This window comes from Manis javanica, chromosome 13 (assembly GCF_040802235.1).
Source record: "Manis javanica isolate MJ-LG chromosome 13, MJ_LKY, whole genome shotgun sequence".
NCBI lineage: Eukaryota > Metazoa > Chordata > Mammalia > Pholidota > Manidae > Manis > Manis javanica.
In genome coordinates, this window is record NC_133168.1 from 92,631,051 (window position 1) to 92,643,968 (window position 12,918).

Below are 12,918 nucleotides of genomic sequence, written 5' to 3' on the forward strand. Positions count from 1 at the left end.
GCCCGAAGACGGGGAGTCCCCAGAGCCCCGTGCCTGGGCACAGAGTCGCGCACCTGGTGCCAGAGGGCCGTGCCGTCTCCACAGCACACATCGGGTGGGGCAGGTGCATTGCAGCCCACAGTCAGGGTGGCCACACAGCCATGTGAGCCTGGTGTTCCAGCAGCAGCAGTCCAGGGCGTGGCATGCTCTGGGCACCTGCACACACCGGGGCAGGACAGACTGCTGGCTGCAGTGACCACCCAGCAGTCCCAGGCCTACTGCTTTGTTTCTGGGCCCAGAAGTTCATCTCTCTAGGGTTGAAGCTGGTGGGCCGTGCAGGAAGACAGGTCTGACCTGGGCCACCGCCCTGCCAGAGGCCCATCTGCCCTCCTTCTGCCCAAACCTCCCTCCCTATGTGGCTGGGGAGCCTGAGGTCATCCCTGGGACCACCGTGCAGGCAGATGGCTCTGAGGGTGCTGTGGGCAGGGCCAGGAGGAGGAGGGTGGCCTGGGTGTCCCAATTTTACCTCCTGTCTCCTGGTCACCTGAGGCTGTCAGTAGGGCCCACTTCCGCTTCCCCAGTCCCCAGTCTGGGTCTCCACCTGCAGCATAAGACCTGGAGACTGTCTCCAGTCTGGAGCCCCCCAAGGGGGTGTTTGTGCTGATCCTGCAGCTCCCCTGCAGGCCAGGCCTCCCATCCTGGGAGGGAGAACACATCCTGAGAGCCCTGGGGGAGCGTTATGGGGGGAATCAGAGCCCAGTGCCTCCGCTCAGCCTCCCCAGCCTTTTGTCACAGACGTCAGGCCGCTCAGCCAGGAGCCAGGAGCGGGATACCAGGGGCCTCACACCAGCCTGGCCTGGGGATGGATGGCTGAGGGGCACCATGGAGGAGGACTGGGGACCTGGGAGCTTTGGTGGGTGCTCTGAGGTGTGAAGCATGGAGAAATTGGGCTCAGAGAAAGGCCCCCAATGGAAGGAGTGCACATCTTGGAGGTGCTTTGAGACCAAGTTCAACATTTTTTGGAAAGGAATTTCTTGGAATGTGTGGGGCAGCTGTGTGTCATTAAATGGGACAGTGCTAGACTGGCGCCCTGCAGCCCTGGGACCTGACCTACTTGGGTTACGACATCTGCAGTGGTGTTCAAGACGTGAAGAGACACCCCGGGGCATCTATTGAGTAGATTTTGGTGTCTGATCATAACCTATAGGGGTCAGGAAGGAAGGTCCAGTTTCTGTTTGAACAGCCCTCCCCAGTCCTGCCAAGGTGTGCCGCCCTGGGGCTTGGAGCGCCCCGCTCTTCCTGAGCACCTTACAGGGGGAGGACAGAGGACGGAGGAAAACCTGCGTAGGTCAGGGACCCCTTCGTCATAGAGTTTGAGGGCTGGGGGTGGGGTGGGCTGGGGCACACGATGTCTGCAGGAGGGGCAGAGCTTTGAGAAGAAAGAGCCGTGTGGTGGCAATCCGTTCAGCATTTATTACATTCGGCACAGGGATGACCCCAACCCCCAGTCCCCATAAACCTCAGACACAACACCCAGAGCACACTGCGCCTGGGGAGGCTATTTCTCAGGGATGAGGGGAGCGAGTTGCACAGGGGCTCCGCTGGGAGCATGTCCCGGGACCCTGCGACGGCCGGTCACCCCTGCAGCCTCGGATGCCTCCGCTGGGCACCCAGGGGGCGGTGGTCCCATGCAGCACTGCATCATCTCTGTGTCCATCCTGGGAAAGGCTGGCCATGGTGAGGACGGGCCCCAGCTCTTCCTGGACCGTTGTGGCTATGACTCGGTGACTGATGGCACCCAGGCAGCAGTTGGTGTCACGGCGGGAGGCCACCTACTCGAAGGGGAAATCCCTCCACACGGTGGGGTGGCTCGCCTTTGTCCAGCGGGCCACGAGCAGAGGGTAGGACACAGCACGAAGGCGGCCAGGTTGGCAGTGGCTACGTACAGGCCCTTGAGGATGCAGCGGCATCCTGGGGAGATGCCGAAGTCGGCCGATGGAGGAGGTGCCAGAGCACCTGCCCCAGCAGAGGCTCAGGATGAGCAGTGGGAGGAGGAGGAGCAGCAGGCAGGCTGGGGTCCTGGGGCGCCAGGTGCCGCCTGCCCGAAGGGGAAGAAGGTCTCCTCCACATGCAGCCAGGACACCAGCAGGGCCGAGGGCCCGATGACAGCAGCTACAGGGCCACGCGGGTGAGCAGAAGAGGCAGGTTATCCCGGGTTCCCCCCATTATCCTGCTTCCACCCCGTCCCCACTGCCCTCTGGGCTCTGCGCCCTGTGCGGAGGGTCCTGTCAATCACCAGCACCCAGGGAGTCCCTGTCACAGGAAGGCTCCTGAGCGTCACCTACTTACAGAGGAGAAGGCTGGGTCCCAGAGGGGGAGGGGACCACCCTTCAGTCTGACAGGACCGGTCGGCCGTGGAGCTGGGACCCCAGACCCATCAGTCTTTAGGACGCCCCCACACCCAACATGGCCCAAAGCATCCCTGAGGCTGAGGAGCAGCCCACCCCCTGCCGATCGCCCCAGCCCAGAAGCTCACCTGGCCCTGGCCGGCCTGTAAGTTTACATCTTGTGGGACCTGAAGAACTGCAACAGTCCCTTTCTGCCGGCCCCCTGGCCTTGGGGCTCCAGCTGGCAGGACAGGCTGTAGCTGCAGGACAGAGGGACACCTGTGAGCCTCTGGAGCCACATGTCAGGGGGCCCTTCTCCCAGAGCCTGCCGGCAGCTGCAGCCCACGCCTGACTCCGGCCGGCCTCACCTCTGCTCCTCGTCCAGGGGCTCCATGGCCTGGGCAAAGGACATGAAGTGCTCGTCCCTCTCCAGGTCATACACCCCGGCCATGTGCTTGTGCACCATGATCTCGTCCTGGAGGGTAGCGACCTGGGGCAGAGGAAGGACAGGATGCAGACTGGGGGGGTGAGGAGTGGGGCACGGGATGGTGCTGGATCTTTGCTCACACGGGAACCCACTCTCAGGAAAGGTGGGGGACAGAGGGGTGGCCCGGTGCTGAGAGGTCCGGGCTCCTCACTGGGGGCTCTCTCCTCTCTGAAGCTCACCATCCTGCCTCCCTCCCCCCCCTCGGTTCCCTCTGGGCTCACTCACGTCCTCATTATGCTCCAGGAGTTTCTCTTTAGGCAGGTCAGCCAGAAACAATCCAAGGTAGGGGACCATGCCCTGTGCCACCGGGGTGAGGAGGTGATGAGTCCCCACCTGCCCCAGGGGCACCCACAGAGCCTCCCCTGAACCCCACACCGCAGCCCCCAGCTCCCTTGGACCACCCTGTGCTGACTCCCCACCTCCTTTCGCCCAGCTCTCCCCTCCTGGTCCCTCCCAGGGCTGGCTTTTGGCCATTCCCAGGCCCTGTGGGCCCTGCACCTGTCCTCCAACTTCCCCCTGTACCCAGCTGCTCTCACCCTCCTTCTGGTCACCCCAGTGTCGGCAGCTCAGGACTGGTGGCACCAGGAGCAGGTGCAGGGTCGCCCCCACCGCCCGTGACCCCCGGCACGCCTCTCTCACCTTCCTCTTCCTCTCCTCGGGTCCCATGCGGTCCCGCTGCCTTGCCCTCAATATGGACTCCAGCTCCTGCAAGGCCCAGGACACTCAGGTGCTCCTGCTCCCCTCCCACGTGCCTCCCACAGCCAGACCGTGGTGGATGGATGCCCTGCCCGAGCCCCCTGGCACCTATGCTGTCCCCACCTCCGCAGGCTCTCAGCATAGAGCGACCCCAGCTCCAACACACACAAACTCATGGGGGTCTTTGGGCCACGGCCGCCACCCTGAGAGGGTCAGGGGAGGTCCCTCTGCCTCCCAGGGTGCCCTGAGCACTCACTGTCACCCGGCTATCATCACGGCTCCCCTCACATGACCAGGTGGGGGGTGGGGCACACAGCTGAAGCGCGTCTTGGGCTCCCTGGACCCTGCTCACCAGGGAGGCCCACGCCCCAGGGTGACGGCAACCCTCCATGTGCACAAGAGGAGCACGAGGTCACAGAGGGGCAGTGACAAGCTCAGGGATCCCAGGGGAGAAGCCGACCTTGCTCAGTCACAGGCCCCACCCCTGCTGCCGACCCCAGGCCAGCTCCAGCCCTGACGGGGGCCTGTCCTCTGGGTCCTCACTGGATGCCAGGCCCCCAGTCAAGTGGAGCCAGGGAGGGAGACAGACAAGACCCTTGGGGCCTGGGAGACCCTACTTTCACCATCAGCTTCCCCCTCTCACCCCGCACACCTGGAGTCCTCCCCCAAGTTGTGCCACAGCAAGGCAGAGGACTTGCCCCGAGGACCCCTCCCTTCCAGACCTCCAGCCCCCATTTACCTTGAGGAGACGCTTCCTGGTAACCCACTTGACCTTCCTTGTCAGGTTTTTATACATCCTGGTGCTCCTCCTAAGGGGAGGGGAGAGGAGTAGGGAGATACATGGCCAGCAGGTGGAGAGCCTCGGGGCCGACCCGTTTTCCTGGAGATCCTAGAAGGTCCACTAGCCTGCAGGAGGCTTTCCACCACGGCCCTGAGCCCTGGGGAATCTGTGGCCTGTGGAGGGGCTCCATGTTTCCACCCAGGGCCTCCATTCCCAGTTCTCCCGGGGGTGAATCTGCTTTGGGCGAGGTCGCTGTCCTTGGGGCAGAGATCTCCTGCTGCAGAGCACAAGCTCCAGATCTCCAATGGGCTTCACCCCACACCTGACATTGGAGGAAACTGATTCCTGCAGAGGTACCCCTGGCCTAACCCACAGGGGTCCCCAAGAGCCCGCCATCCCTGCCCCTAGGCTCTGCCACCTCCCAGGAAGTCCCAGCCCACTGAGCGACACTGCAAGATGTGGGGGTGTCCCTGTCCACTCAGGTGCCCCGGTCCCAGGGACAGGACTACCCACCAGGAAACATATCCCCAGGTCCTTTCCAGGCGACCTAAGGCACGACTCTGCAGGGCCAAGAGAATGGCACGAAGGGCCGCGAAATTCCTGAGCACGTGACACTCCTGGGAGGGAAGACAGAGCTGAGAGCGTGGCCTGCTTCTCTGCTTCTGTCCCCCCATGAACTCCTGACCTTAAGGAGACAGACACTCAGGGAGCCCAGCCCACCTGGTACCTGCTGTGCAGCCCTCCTGAGTGGAGGACTGTAGCTCAACCCAAGGAAGGGGCCAGGGATGGCTGTCCCACCCCCGGGGCCTGCAAGTCCATGTCCGCATGCCCCTGGCAGGAGGGGCCCAGGGACGGTGCAGGGCAGACCGTAGGAACCCATCCTGAGAGCTGGCCAAGGAGGGGAGCAGGTACCAGGATGCCAAGATGGACCCAGGGGGCCGTCCCATGACTCACCTTGGCCACCCGGATCCAGAACTCCACCACTTGGGCCCTGTCCTGGGCTGTCATGCTTGGGGTCCTGAGGCAGGTAGTGGTGACCAGCTCTACCAAGGTGTCAAATTCCCTCAGGACCCTATGCATGGTGGGGGCCAGGCGCTCAATGTCTCCCGTCTGTGACTGCTTCCGTAGGTAGGCCTTGCATTCAAAATAGTTTATCCTGCTGTACAGCGTCTGTGGATCAGAAGGGAGGGAGGGTCATCCAGCTGTGCCCCTGGTGCCCCTGTTCCCAGGCAGGGTCACCTGTCAGACCTGGAGCCCAGGCAGCTGGGGACGTGCTGTGAGCCTCGTGGCCGTGCAGGCCTCGGACACCGTCCAAGGAGGCGCCGAGGACTGGATGCACAGGACCCCATAGTGGTGGGGAGCGGAGGGGCTCTGCTCGCAGGCACCCTCACTCACCTCCTCCCTGCCACACAAGGCAGCTCACGCTTGCCCATCCTAGGGCATCTGCCTCCCATTCTGCCACCCCGTGGATCCCGCTGCCCACTCAGGTGCAGTTTCACCCTAAACAACTCCACCCAGGGCCTTTGTTGGTGTCTGTCTCGCATGCAGTCAGATCCATGGCAGTGGGCTCTGAAGTGCAGAGGCCATGGAAGCCTGCCAGGCCAATGGCCCGAGGACCTAAGGCCCTGGCAGCACCTCCCTGAGCACCCCTCCCCTGCCTTGCCCCTCCCAGCCCACCAGGCCCTGCCCCCTTTCCCTCTGCTCCAAATCATTGGTCTGCAAGGACCCCTAAGTGCCAGCCCTACTGTCCCCCTGTAGACAGTGAGGGCTTGGGGGTGAGGAGAGTCTCTCGCGGCACATGGTGAGTCCAGGGGGAAGTTGGAACGTGGGCCGAGATCACAGGAGTCCACGTCAGGGGCGGCAGGTCAGGGGCAGCCCGTGACACAGGGCAGGCCCACCCCCAAACCCGAGACCCCGCTCCGCTCACCGCAAAGGCCAGGGTCAGCTGCTCGGCCACCAGGCAGAAGGGAAACACCAGGATGTTCCGCTCCTCCTTTCTCGTCACATCCCGGGTGCTCGCAGCACAGGGGTGGGCAGGCTCCAGGCCCGGGTCTGGCTCTACTAGGCCCGGTGCCATTGCTGCAGGTGCCATGGGCCCCAAGCCCGACGGCTCATGGGGCTCCAGCTCCGGGACAAGCTCCATGGCTGAGGCCACTGCTGGGACATCCTCCAGCTCTGCTGAGGCTGAGGCAGGTGACACCTCCCGTCGCTCCAGCACAGGGGTCTCAGGGAGCTCCTGGACGGGCTCTAGGCACGAAGCCGGCCCTCCCCGTGTCTCTGGAGCCACCTGCATCTGCCGTGGGTCTGGAGCAGGACACAGAGAAAGGGTCACCCCGGGGCTGATTCCCCGCACCTTACAATGACAGAAGAGCCCTCACTGCCTTGAAGGGAACCCCAGTCCGGGAAGCCCACCCTAGACGGTCCCCTGGCCACAGCCCCTCACCTTCCAGCTCTACCACCGTGGGCCCCAGGTGCTCCTCCTGGACCAAGTGGTGGAGGACTTGGCCCTCCAGGGTGGATGAAGGCTGGCTGGCATTGATGGTGCAGGGCACATGCTCGGGCTCCCAGGCAGGGCGCCTATCCCGTCCCATCCTGGGGCTGGGGGAACGCCGGGGGGTTGTCAGAGTGAGAAGCTTGGTCTTTCCAGCCACACTGCCCTCCGGGTCCACCCTTGTGTGGGCCTGGCCGCTGTGCACTCCCCTGCCTGTCCAGGCACCTGCCCCTCCCCCTCCTGACCCTGCGTGTCTGTCCTGGGACCCCATCCACTCCCATCCTCCCAAATAGGAAGTCCCCAGTCGTTAGCCTGCCAGTGGGAATCTGAAGATGAGTGACCTGCTGGGCTCTGCTGTGGGCTCATGGGGCTCCAGCTCAGAGGCTGGCTCTGAGGCTGAGGCCACTGCTGGGACATCCTCCAGCTCTGCAGGGGCTAAGGCAGGTGACACCTCCCGTCGCTCCAGCACAGGGGTCTCAGGGAGCTCCGGGACGGGCTCTAGGCACGAAGCCGGCCCTCCCCGTGTCTCTGGGGCCAGCTGCGTCTGCCGTGGGTCTGGAGCAGGACACAGAGAAAGGGTCACCCCGGGGCTGATTCCCCGTGCCTCACAATGACAGAAGAGCCCTCACTGCCTTGAAGGGAACCCCAGTCCGGGAAGCCCACCCTAGATGGTCCCCTGGCCACAGCCCCTCACCTTCCAGCTCTGCCACCGTGGGCCCCAGGTGCTCCTCCTGGACCAAGTGGTGGAGGACTTGGCCCTCCAGGGTGGATGAAGGCTGGCTGGCATTGATGGTGCAGGGCACATGCTCGGGCTCCCAGGCAGGGCGCCTATCCCGTCCCATCCTGGGCCTGGGGGAAGGCCGGGGGGTGGCAGAGTGAGAAGCCTGGTCTTTCCAGCCACACTGCCCTCCGGGTCCACCCTTGTGTGGGCCTGGCCGCTGTGCACTCCCCTGCCTGTCCAGTCACCTGCCCCTCCCCCTCCTGACCCTGCGTATCTGTCCTGGGACCCCATCCTCTCCCATCCTCCCGAATAGGAAGTCCCCAGTCATTATCCTGCCAATGGGAATCTGAAGATGAGTGACCTGCTGGGCCCTGCTGTGGGCTCATGGGGCTCCAGCTCGGGGGCTGGCTCTGAGGCTGAGGCCACTGCTGGGACATCCTCCAGCTCTGCAGGGGCTGAGGCAGGTGACACGTCCCGTCGCTCCAGCACAGGGGTCTCAGGGAGCTCCTGGACTGGGGCCAGCTGCCTCTGCCATGGGTCTGGAGCAGGACACAGAGAAAGGGTCACCCCGGGCCTGATTCCCCTTGACTTACAATGAGAGAAGAGCCCTCACTGCCTTGAAGGGAACCCCAGTCTGGGAAGCCCACCCTAGACGGTCCCCTGGCCGCAGCCCCTCACCTTCCAGCTCTGCCACCGTGGGTCCCAGGTGCTCCTCCTGGACCAAGTGGTGGAGGACTTGGCCCTCCAGGGTGGATGAAGGCTGGCTGTCATGGTGGACCCTGGGCGCACTCTCGGGCTCCCAGGCAACGCGCCTAGCCCGTCCCATCCTGGGGCTGCGGGAAGGCCGGTGGGTGGCAGAGTGAGAAGCCTGGTCTTTCCAGCCACACTGCCCTCCGGGTCCACCCTTGTGTGGGCCTGGCCGCTGTGCACTCCCCTGCCTATCCAGGCACCTGCCCCTCCCCCTCCTGACCCTGCGTGTCTGTCCTGGGACCCCATCCTCTCCCATCCTCCCGAATAGGAAGTCCCTAGTCATCAGTCCGCCCATGGGAATCTGACGATGGGTGACCGCTGGGCTCTGCTGGGCTCCTCCTGCCCCAAGCCCCAAACTCCTCCTCCCCCCATTCTGTGAGACGGGCAGCGCCCCCACTGGACCCAGTGAATGCTCACATTTGCAGTTCCTCTGGCCACTTGTAAGGCCCCTTGTAACTCAAGGAGGCCCTGAGGACATTGCCCGTGACTCTCCCCGGCCGTGACCTGCGGATGACGCCTGAAGTGACTACCCGACTCGGCCCAGGACAGGGTTCCAGTATTGTGTCTGCTTCCTTCACTCAATTATGCAAAGTGTCCCCAAAGGGTGTGCACAAATACCTATTGTTGCTGAAGGAAGTTCTTCCCGAACCTTCCCAGGTACCCCTCTGCTGCCCCCAGAGGTCCCTCATGTGGCCACGGTGAGGACAAGGACCGGGCCCAGCCACAGGGAATCGCGAGCCTCAGTTCCAAAGGCTGCTTTCCATGTGCTTTTCCAAATGAGCCAGGCTCCAGGCCACTGATGGGTGAGGCCTAAGGCTTTTCATCAGGTACAGAGAAGTAAGCCCCGAAGTGGCCCAGCTTGGCCGGCAGTCCTTTACAGTGCCAGGCGCCAGGGGAGCCCCTCTAAGGCTCCTCCCGTGTTACCATGGGCACCCTAACAGGCTGATCGCCAGCCACCCTGCCCATCAGAGGAGCACACTGCGGCTCAGACACATGTGGGGACACGCAAGACACACCGCGGGCTGTGGGCAGAGGCCCGACTGTGCCGAGGATGGGGTGGGTGCTCACCGGGGGAGCCGCTGGTCCGTGGTCGGCTGGTCAGCGTCCTCGGGAGTGCTCCGGCTGGTGTTTGGAGCTCGTTCCTCCCATGCTGTGCGCCTTGTCTGCCTCCTCCTCACGCCCGTCTGGGGAACCCTGCTCATGTTGAGCTCACTCCGATAGAGAGTTAGCTCACCATCTCGCTGAGAGGGGCAGCAGGGATATAGTCAGTGGGAAATCCAGGAACCACCAGGACGAGGGAGGTTTGTGGCTCACCTGAGGTCCCCCAGCCCCCTGGGGTGCGAGCAAGGAGAGGCACGGGGTGCCCCCGGGAACAAGGTTCCAGGCCCTCTGGAGTGGTCCTGTTGGCCACTCTCGAGGGAGGGCCCTGGGAGGGCCTTGGCCGGTTGCCGGGTGTGGAACGGGGTCCTGGGGTGTACACAGCCTGCCCCACGTCCGGGGAGATGGAGTAGGTGAATCCATCCACCAGCTCCTCCACGCTCCCCAGGGTGGAGCTCTGCAAAGCCGGCACCTGGTAGCTGGGGAGGAGGCACCCGGGGATGCCTGGACCTCCCCGCAGGGGGCAACGTGGGCCCCAAACTTGACGGAGATCAGGCGCACAGGGCCATCTGCATAGACATCCAGTCCCTCAGGGAAGAAGAGGACACCCCTGGGCTCAGGACTAACATGTGGGTGGAAGTACCTGGTCCCAACACTCACCTCCGTGTCCTGAATGATGAGACCAGAGCTGTGACACTGACTGCCCCACCAGGGGGCCACCACCTCACAACAAGCTCCCACCCTAGAACATCCCCCCTCCTCCCCAGCCTGCAGTCCCACCCCTGCCCCACGCCCACCGCAGACACATTAGGGGCGAGGGGGAAGGGCAGCAGGGGATGGGTCACACAGTGGCCTGGCCCTGGAGGGGCCCGCTCTGGGCTGCCCTGTGTTACCTCGGACTCCCCCAGGAGACACGGACAGAGGCGGTGGAGGAGGTCACTGAGCCAACGCCCACAGCGAGCAGGAGGACTCTCCCTCTCGGCTTCCCTGACTCCCACGCCTTCAGAAGGCTCCGCACAACAAGACCGCATGTTGCTCTGTCGAGCGCCTCCGGTCAAGTGAGCAGGACTGGGGTCTGCGACCAGGAGCTGGGTTCCGTCCGGGTCACAATTGAGGTTCTACTGGGCGTGTCATCAGAGACATCACTTCTTCAAGGGCCCCTCCCTGCATTCAGACACGCCCACATGCCCCTCTGGGCTGCTGACTGCCCACCCTCCTGGCCCTTGCCATGCCTGAGTACACACATCTCCACCAGAGTCCTCCCCACGCTCTCTGGCAATGTCACCGGGGTCCCAGCTTTGAGGAGACAAGAGCTGAGCTCAGGCCTCTTTTTCTCACCAGTTCCCTGTCCTGCTGAGGCCACGGCACCTCCCAGGACCTGCCCAACATCCCAACCTGCACAGGGAGGGTCATGCCAGACATTCCTCCCTAGGGACATCCCCAGGGATACATGGATGACACCTCCAGCTCCTGGGGGCTGGTGTCACCTGTGTCTGATGCACAGACTCAGAGATGGAAGAATGCCAAGCAGGCTTGGCATGGAGCGTGGACCACCATGCAAGTGAGGCCTGGGGTCTGGGCCTTGTGATCTTGGGCAAGTCCGTCTCACGCTAGGCCGTTTCCAGGTGTGCACCTGGAAGGGGCGGCAATGAGAGGGGATCCGGGTGTTGTCATCTACTGCCTTCCACCTTCCAAAGGTCCAGGCTGCTCTCAAACTAGGTGCTTTTCAGACCAATCAGTAAATGGGTCAGAGTAGCCCACTGGAAATGAGGTCTATGCTGCCTCTGAAATCCGAGGTGGTCCACCAGGCTGCTGTGCATTATGTGTATGTGGGCGGGAAGAGGGGCCAGATACAGCACCTTATTCATCACCTTACAAGGGAGAGCTTAGCATGCCCACATGATAGACTTGTAGAAACTTCTCTAAGACAAAAGAAAGGCCCCTGAATTTTTGTTGGATTTATTTCCCACCTTCTGACACATGACTGTTTTATCAATATGCTTGATAGGTCAGTGCAGGTGGATCACACTTGTGGCCTGGCCCTGGAGTGGCCCGCTCTGGGCTGCCCTGTGTTACCTCGGGGGTCCTCGGGTGACACGGGAGTTGTACTTCCTGATCACTGCGTCCAATCAGCATAGTACCATCAATGTGATGGGCCAGCGTGATGTCTTCTGGAAGGAAAAGGAGACGAAGGTTCCTTCTGACTAAATGACAACCTAAGTCTGGAGGTCTGATATACCTCTGAGATAGTTTTCTCTCCTTGCCGGCTGAAAGCTAACTGCCCTGCTGGTCTCTACTCACAGGAGGAGAACAAAGAGCATTTTCCTGACCAATACTTACACACTGGCAGCTTGGGGATCAAGTGATGAAGCCCCATGTGCAGCAGTAACGGCAACCTGAGCCACTGTGATTACGTTGACAATCATGCACTGGCATCTCCAAGATTCATCTGTTTTCGGAGTAGGCCAAGTGAGTGACTTCCACAAGGGTATGTGGAAATCACCACCCCGACATCTTGCAAATCCTTGGTGGTGACACCGGTTTCTGTACTCTCTCCTGGAAGGCGTTACTGCTTTCAATGTGTACTTTAGAGGGAATCCTAGAGGCTTGTGCTGGAGCTACCGCACAGCACGAATTCCTTGCCGGCACAGTCCCCTGTGGCTAGCGAGGAGGAAGGCAGGAGCTCTGCCTTCCTCCAGGACAGCTCGGCCTTGCGCCCTGACACCGAGGGAGCGGCACTGCGGGCACTTGGTCGGGGGGGCCGCTCCTGGTACCAGAACCCAGTCCTTGTCCCTGAGGTCAAAGCACAAAACACAGTGACAAGGTTTTGAGGAAAGGAAAGAATAGTTTATTGATTTCATAGCAAATGAGGGAGTGGCAGGCTCCTGCCTTAGAGAACCACCGTCCTCCTGACACACAAGCGGTCAGGGCTTTTCGAGGGGAAATCGTGGGAGAGGGGCTGGGGTGCAGACCCATGAAGCGGCAGCTTGCAAGGATCCAAGCAGACATTCCTGTGCTGATTCACTAGCTTTTAGTTTTTCTTTTCTGCTCCTCCTCAGTCCCCTGGGACAGGATGCTTTTTGAGTCCCCATTTTAGTGAACTTTACTGGCCTTAATTCTCTCTCATCCCGCTCCTATCTATTTTTCTGCCTAACACTCCCAAGACTGACCAGCCTCTCGGTAAACATCCCATAGACATGCAAACAGGCACTTCAGGTCTACAATGGGTGACACCCAGGCAAGGATCCTGGCTATAACTTCCATTTTCTCCACACCCCATCCTGGTCCTTTTAACCAAAAGAGAGAGGTCCTGGGTCAGCCCTTAGTAAACATAGCTACTTGACTGGTGGTGGGAGGAAGAATTTCTTCCGTCCCTCGAGGTTCCCTTAGCTGGTCTAAGAAACAAATTGACATGAGACAGATTAACAGGAGAAAAAGGAACAAAATTTAATTAAGTACATACAGGGAAGCCATAGACATGTGTTCCACAGACAGGGTGTGGGTAAAATTGCAATATTTCCAGAATTT

General features: G+C 61.8%; 2 protein-coding genes across 2 annotated transcripts; both read right to left on the minus strand.

Moving 5' to 3' along the window:
* Positions 1-1,892: 1,892 nt before the first annotated feature.
* On the minus strand, positions 1,893-6,417 carry LOC140845814 (ral-GDS-related protein-like). Its single transcript, XM_073220900.1, has 9 exons — positions 6,258-6,417; positions 5,285-5,500; positions 4,844-4,947; positions 4,289-4,358; positions 3,493-3,558; positions 3,079-3,150; positions 2,735-2,856; positions 2,516-2,626; positions 1,893-2,151 (listed from the first exon to the last, which is right to left on the minus strand). Exons 1-8 carry the CDS (start codon positions 6,405-6,407, stop codon positions 2,539-2,541), a joined length of 888 nt encoding a protein of 295 aa, XP_073077001.1. The 5' UTR covers positions 6,408-6,417; the 3' UTR covers positions 1,893-2,151; positions 2,516-2,538.
* Positions 6,418-7,144: 727 nt separating this feature from the next.
* On the minus strand, positions 7,145-10,488 carry LOC140845809 (uncharacterized). The gene is made up of 6 exons (XM_073220896.1): positions 10,284-10,488; positions 9,361-9,533; positions 8,710-8,796; positions 8,221-8,375; positions 7,904-8,081; positions 7,145-7,670 (listed from the first exon to the last, which is right to left on the minus strand). Exons 1-6 carry the CDS (start codon positions 10,419-10,421, stop codon positions 7,427-7,429), a joined length of 975 nt encoding a protein of 324 aa, XP_073076997.1. The 5' UTR covers positions 10,422-10,488; the 3' UTR covers positions 7,145-7,426.
* Between the last annotated feature and the right edge of the window lie 2,430 nt (positions 10,489-12,918).